Source organism: Gavialis gangeticus, unplaced genomic scaffold, assembly GCF_001723915.1.
Source record: "Gavialis gangeticus isolate Ggan-Ray unplaced genomic scaffold, GavGan_comp1, whole genome shotgun sequence".
Classification (NCBI taxonomy): domain Eukaryota; kingdom Metazoa; phylum Chordata; order Crocodylia; family Gavialidae; genus Gavialis; species Gavialis gangeticus.
This window is the reverse complement of record NW_017729022.1, coordinates 123,953,569-123,960,953: the sequence shown is the minus strand read 5'-3', so window position 1 is coordinate 123,960,953 and position 7,385 is coordinate 123,953,569. Positions and strand designations below refer to the sequence as shown.

At 45.0% G+C, this 7,385-nt stretch overlaps 1 protein-coding gene across 2 annotated transcripts in view; it reads left to right on the top strand.

Moving 5' to 3' along the window:
* KIZ (kizuna centrosomal protein) overlaps positions 1–7,385 on the top strand; it is a 148,191-nt gene that overhangs the window by 53,596 nt on the left and 87,210 nt on the right. For both annotated transcript variants that reach the window (XM_019516123.1, XM_019516122.1), the window contains exon 5: positions 2,192–2,819. In XM_019516123.1, the coding sequence (XP_019371668.1) occupies positions 2,192–2,819 (628 nt within the window). The remainder of the gene's footprint in view (positions 1–2,191; positions 2,820–7,385) is intronic.

Below are 7,385 nucleotides of genomic sequence, written 5' to 3'. Positions count from 1 at the left end.
GTGTGGGGGGGGCGGGGTAGGGCTGCCTGGACATAGGTCCTGGGAGCTGGCCAGGGTGAGGGAAGGAAGGGGGCAGGGGGCATGTGTAGCAGAGCTTGCCTAGTTGGTGTGGTCTGTGGCTGCCCCTGTGGTGCTCCCCATGGGGCTGAGCCCCGCCCAGTGTAGCCTGCACCATGCTCCAGCCCATGCCCACCAGCCTGGCCCTGGCCCGCGCCCACAGCTTACCAACAGGGCTGCTCCTGATTGTGGCTGCAGCCACCCAGGTGCTGCTCGGCTCCCCTTACTCCATAGGTGGCAGCTTCTTCTCCTGTTGCGCTGCTCCAGGTGGGGAGGAAGCTTCAGAGGGGCAATTCCTCCTGCCTCAGCGTGTGGGGCTCTGGCTCCAGCTCCCAGCTACCTTCCACCCACTGCCCACCTGGTACGGGCAGCCTGGAGCTGGAGCCCCGTGCACTGGGGCAGGAGCCACCTGGCTGAAGCTTCCTCCTTCCTTGCAGGAAGAGGAGCTGCTGATGGAAATGAGGGGAGCCAGGTAGCACCTGGGCAGCTGCAGCTGCACTGGGAGCTGCCCTGTCAGTAAGCTGTGCATGCTCGCCTGGACCGGGGCCAGCGGGCATGGGCTGGAGCACAGTACTGGCTGCCCTCAGTGGGGCACAGCCCCATGTAGAGCACTGCTGGGGCAGCTGTGGGCCAGAACTAGTCAATTGGTGGGAGCCTCCTGTGAGCCACATCCAGTCAGTTGGCAGCTGGATCTGGCCTGTGGGCCATATTTTGTCCACCTGTGAATTAGACCAAAGGTCCCTCTAGTATAGTATGGTACTGATCACAGTGGCAAATAGATGTTTTAGAAAATTGTATAAAATCACCATATGGGTCAGTTAGGTCAGGTTTTCTTGAGAGAAGCTTCTTTTTATCTCCACTAAATTGTGTTTGGCTTATACCCCTAAAGCAGGCTGGTTTTGTGCATTGCAGAAACCAACCAGAGTATTAAAATTGTTATGAGAGCTGCTTGTCTACAAATATCAGCTTACTCCTTACTACAACACCAAATACTGCTCTGGTCTTATTGTCTGGAGAAGATAATGCCCACCACTTTCCCTTAACCACAACATCAAAAATGGTTCCTTTAGAACAAGATTGAAATGAATTGGTGCGAGACTATTAAGTATCTTGTATCATAGAAGGGCTTGAAGGGACCTGTAGAGATCATCTAGTTCAATCCCTATGGACAAAAGATTTTTGGTATCTAGGCTAGCAGTCTAGCAGCGTTCAGAAATGCACTTTTTCAAATGACATTTTGCATTAGGGGCCTCCAGCATTGCAGATTTTCTGCATATAAGGCAATGGGGAAGAAATGGTTAAACTAGTCCACTTCATACAAGCTTTGTTGAAAGCATTATTTCAACAGAAGCTTTATTGCCATTCAGTAAAAATACTGTTCATTAAGGTAAATGTAATGAAGATGCTTGTTAGCAGTTAAACTTGTTTTGTTGCGAACAGTAGGTAATGCCACTTGATGATAACAGTAGCATTGTCCATAGAGTTTTATAGAGAGTAGGACTGGAAGGGACATCTAGAGGTTCTGTACAAACCATCCTCTACAAACCATAGATGCTAAAAAGGATTGTGGCCAAAATTTACAGTGACTCCTTGTTAGAAATATCTGAGTCCCATCACGCATAGAAATATCATTAAGAGGATGAACTGAGGAAATAGAAGGGCCATGTATTAAAGCAGCAGATGCTGGTAAGACCTCCATTAACATTTTCCTGTGTAGAAATCAGAAGAATAAAAAGGTTTTATCACTGAATCTTTTAAATTTTAAGATTTTATATTTGTTTGCCAATATTTTTCTCTTGGCATAGTTAGCTTTGGCTTGGATATTGCCAAGGTATTGATCATCTCCGGTGAGATGCTGGCAGTTTTCATCTCCTACTGGGCTCCTCTGGAAATGGAGAGTACTGAATACCAAGCAGGAAGCACTTAGCATCTGGCAGGAATTGGGCCATTTACTCTGTTATGAATTTTATAAAATAAATGAACAAAGAAAATGTGTTTTGTGTGCAGTAACATAACAGTCAAATTTATTTAAATTATATAATGTTTGCTCTTCAAAAACTGACTTGTGATCTTTTAGAAACTCAATTTACAACATGAAATTCATTCTTAAACCATCTCAACCTCTATTTTTCAGAAGCTGTTGGTTGCAAGACAGGCAGGAATTAACACCGGGACAGCCATGTCAAGAGGATTGTATCATCCAGCAGCAATCTTTATGGGCCGCCAAATGTCAGCCATCTCAAGCATTGAAGATTTCAGTACACAGCAGAAATCTTCCCAGCCCACAAAGAGCTTTTCAATTTCTGACCCACATTCATGCAGACAGGCAGTACAGAGCAGTAATATGACAGACAGCTGTGTAGTACAAACTAATAGTGATATACAATGCTTAAATAAGTCTGACAAAATAGATGGGAAGACATATCTCCCGATAGGTGAGAAAATGCCAGTCACCTCCAGTATATCATCTGAGAATGGAGGAACTCACTTCCTAGAGACAGAAAGCAATACAAATAATGGCAATAGTAATTTAGTAGAAAGCAAAAAATCTGCTCAACTCAACTTCCTGTTACATGAAAGATTAAGTCCAGAGAACAGAACTGCTGATTTTAAGAGTGACAGTTGTAGCAGATCAGTAGAGGAAGTATTGGCAGCTGAGCACTTTGTAGCAAAGGAGGAAAGACCTAAACAACAAAGCCCATTGGTATCTCCTCCCAAACATATTGTTTCTGCAAATGAACATCCAAGAGAAGGTTTTCCAGGTATCATGTTGTTTATGTATGCTGACCTTTCTATATGTTGTCTTTTTACATCCACCCAGGTGTTTAAAGTGCACCCATTATCACAGGATCTGAGTAATTCCCCAAATGCAGAGGAACCCTACATTTTTTCAGCAGCAAAAGGGGCAAAGCTATGGAGTGGCTTTGCAGGAGGCGCCTGCAGCTGTCTTATGCTATGGAGAAAGCAGTAAAGTCTAGTGGACAGGGTGCTGGACTAGTAGTTCAGGAGACATGGATTCTTTTCCTAGTCCTGCTACTAACTAGTAGTATGTCCTGAGCAAGGCACTTTTTCCCCCATGCTTTTTGTTATGCCTTGCACTTAATGGCTAGAAATGGACATCACCAAAAAAATGTATCAGCTGTACTGGTATGTACCTTGGCACAGTTGGTCTGCTTCATTGGGTGAAATGCATGTTGCCCATTGTCCCACCCATTGATCTTGCAGGACAATGGGGAGCATGTTCCCTGCTTCCAGAGATGGGCCCTCAGCAATCTTCAGGATTCCCAGAGATTGCTAGGGGCAAGTCTCTGAAAGCAGGGAAAGCCGGGGCATTCTGATGTGGTCCTGGGCCTAGGGCTGCCAATCACTGCTATAAACATTTTATGGCACTGCAGATGTGACGAAAGATGACGGCCGCTTCCACCCTACATGTGTCTTGTCTATTTATATTGTAAGCTGTGTGATGCAGGGACTTCCTTTTGCAATCTGTTTGTACAGTGTTTAGCACAATGAGGCTTGGATCTTGGTTGACACTTCTGTAATACAAATGAGAACTGTAATGTTGAACCCTCCTAGTGTGTCTCAGCATTGCAACTCAGAGATGGGTAGATGCTGACGCTGAGCTAGTGAAGCCTTAATTCTCCATGTGGGGATCATGGAGAGGTACCTGTTGTCTGTGGCAGCAAAATAGCTCTCCATCAGTTTCACCTCAGCTGCTTAACAGTGGAAAGGGCTTATTCCCACATACTTTCTTGGATCCCCTGCATAAAGCCTTTTTCCTTGGACTTGGTGTTGGGTTTGGAGCAGTGGGTGTCCCTTGTTCTTCTGTGCAGTGATGCATAGTTATGCCTGAGGGCGTTTGGGCTAAACTGTCCCTGTTAGCCATGCAGCTAGCTGGAGTTAAATGCTGATCAGATGACCTAGTTCACTGGATTACAAATCACACAATTGTTCATCGGGAATTTAGTGGTGAGCTTGATACTTTAGAAATGATCTAATCCAGGGCTGTCCAGCTTGTAAGTGGCTGGGAACTGCATGCCCTGCAGGCTGCATGTATGGGGGTAATGGCCCCCTGAGCTGCATAGATGCCCCCCTTCTCCCCCACTGCAGTAGCTGCCTACACCTCTCCCTGCTGCCTGGGCCTCCCTCTACTGCAGCTCAAGCCCATGCAGTGCCCTGCCCCCCCCCCGGTGCTACAACAGCCCTGCATGGATATTCCCCTTCTTTCCTCCTCCATTGCTGCACTGCACCACAAAGCCTTGACCTTACCCAGAGTGCCCTGTGCCATGTTGCGCCATCACCTGGGGTGGGTGCAGAATATGAAAGCCAGAGGAGGGATGGAGGAGCCCAGCCATCCTGGCTGCTGTTGCAGCCACAGTGATAAGGGAATAATGGCCAGGTGGGAGCCCAGGGGCCAAAACTTAACCCTGTGTGGCCCACAGGCCTTCAGTTGGACACCTCTGGTCTAATCCAACTAGTAATCCCTCTGCTAACAGTCTGAATTCAAAATTTCTAAGGTTTTCCTTGAGAGTATGTGGGGGGGATCAAGTTTGCTGATGCATAGTTTTGTTTGCATTGGTGGAAAGGTATTTATTCCCTCCAGGTACAAGGTCCTGGAAAAGATGTGGTGGAATAAATTGGAGGTGAAATAGTCCGCCATACTCAGATCTAGTAGTTCTGTCCTCAGAGCTGACACTCTTGTTTTCTCCAGTTCTAGTTATCTTTTCTCAGGCAAAGAAGCAAAGGTTAGAATTCAGGCCTCTTGACTTGAAACCAGGAGCAAAAAAAAGGAACAGGCCTCTGAGATTTAGCCTCGCTAGCCTTGTGGATGTTTTAACCACAGGTTACCATTTCTTTCCTTGAATGTGGCCTTCCTAGTGGCCATAATTTTAGCTGCTTGGAAACTTTGCGAATCCAAGAGTGTCACAGACTGAGGCTGTATATTGTGTCTCCCATTTAGAATTTGTTGAGACCATACGTTTGTTTTGGCTCATGTTGTCCAGGTCAGGGCATTTGTCTTCCCAGGGCAGTGCATGGGAAACTCAGTCCTTTGGCTCAGATCCTTAGGCATTTTATTCGTTCCAGGGTCCTGAGTAGACAAAAAGAGGTGGAGGGGGGTAGAGGACGTAGGTTCTTTCTGAAGCCTGATTTATGCTGCAGTCCATTTTGGTATCCTCTGAACAATTGGCAGTAAACTCTCTAAAGCATTAGTTTGAAGCCTGGCAAGACTTCTTTGTAGGGAATTTGCAGGGTGTACAAAAGTGGGAGCAAACTTAGTCCTTCATCGCCAGACTCTCAGGTAGCAGAGGTCTGCTCCCCCATTGAACTGGACTTCTTGCCTTTTAAAATCTCTCTCCAGCCTTGACACACCTTGCAGGTCCATAGTAATTCTTGAACTCATTCTTATTTGATGTGGGGTCTTTACAAAGACATTGTTTCCTCTCATAAGGTTAAGATGATCTTACAGTCATGTCTATGTCCACAATTTAAGGTAGTATCAACGTTTCATCTTAAACAGTGTAATAATATTTTACTTTGAAGGGTATGCTTGACCTCTGCCTATGGCTAAATTTTGTTTCCCCCAGAAAGTTTATGGAAAATAGTTCATCCAGTTTTGAGATAAGGAGAATTAAAGGTCAGTAGAGTTGCTGATGTTGACTTATTTTTCAGACCATTTGAAAAAATATTTTAATGCCTTAGGAGTTTAGCATAGCAGTCTGAATTTGCAGAGGAAGAATGCTGAGGGCAGAGAGTTGCCTTTTGCCATTCTGGTGAATATCCATCCAGAATTGACTGCAGGTTCATCTCTAAACACAGTGTTCATACTACCTGTCAGTTGTTTGTGAGACCTGTTCTTTACCAGTATATTTATACTGTTGTGAAAAATCATATCCCGGTATAGTTCAATTGTACATAAACGGTTGTGAGCTGTATTGCTGGAAGGTCCCATTATATCAGTACTAACCAATAGTCTGTCAGGAATGACAGGGGGCAGGCTGGGACGGAGTACTGCCACTCGCTATCCCACATTGCCGCCGTCTCCTGGGGGAGGGGTGGAGCTTGCTCCTCCATCCCCCTCAGCCAGCTCCCCATACCGCCGCTGCCTGCAGGGAGCAGGGCCACTCTGTCCCCGCCGTTATGGTGGTGCGCCGCTGCCACTGCCTCCTGTCTGGAACGCTCTTGCAGCACTCTGATTGTTTCAGACAACCAATCAGAGTGTGAATAAAGCGTTATGGACAGACAGACAGACCAAGGCTTTTATAATATTAGAATAACTGTACAGTATGTATAATAGAAATTGTTCCAGTGTGGTTGAAGAAGTACAGCTTTACAGTAACGTCTAAGTAATAACATTAGGGAACTGCTATTTGTGCATGTGAAGGTGAATTTACTATAGGCCTACTCATTTCTTGAATATTCCTTACCCAGCTGAGAAACTTGCTTTGTGTACATATGATCCATATTTTTTTTTCCTATCAAAATATCCTTTTGCTCTGGAAAATAATTTCCAGCTCTCTTCTCCTGTCCAGTGTACTACTTGCTGGCTAAGAATGTCTGTTCCCTTCTAACAGCCTGATGCACTTACGATTGTCTTTAATGGAGTTATTCTTTGAGCTCAAGTAGTAAAGATCAATAACTCAAGAAGTTTGTTCTGTTTTCTTAAGACCTTCCAGAAATATTTTCCTCTGCCTTCCAGTAAATACAACAATTCTCAGGTCATACCAGTTTTCCAAGCCATATAACAATTACTAAATGGAGTTTTATATAATCAAAACTGATGGCAATTATAACAATGGAGGGAGAACCCTCCCATTCCCCCTCCCCGCATCCTCCTTTCCCAAAGTAATGGAACGATCATACAGTTTTTGTGGCAAAACCTGGCCGCATCATCAGCTGTTCCTGTTGGCAGCTTATTCTCTTTGGCATCCTGTTGCATCTTTTCTTGTGGCTTTCTGTACCTGCCTCCTTCAGGATTTTATTTCTCATTTTCTTTCCTTGGTCTTTGACATATTTACTACTTGTTGATTTCAGGGAAAGACTGCCACGTTTTTTGAATTGGAAAAACAAAACACCAACTTGGCTTACATTAGCCTTAGGGCTCTGTGATGCAGCTTTGGCAGAGTACCCATTCTCTTCTCTCAGCTTTCATAAGAAATGTTGAGGTAGGCAACATGATTAGAAAGCAGTTAATTTAATTTTTGAACATAATACCTGTACCTTAAGGGAAATATACATTTTGATTCAAAATTAACATAAGCCTTTTGTCAAATGCTGCCATAACCACCTCAAATGGCCAGAGGAGGGCTGGGGGAAGCGGTGGGGGGGGG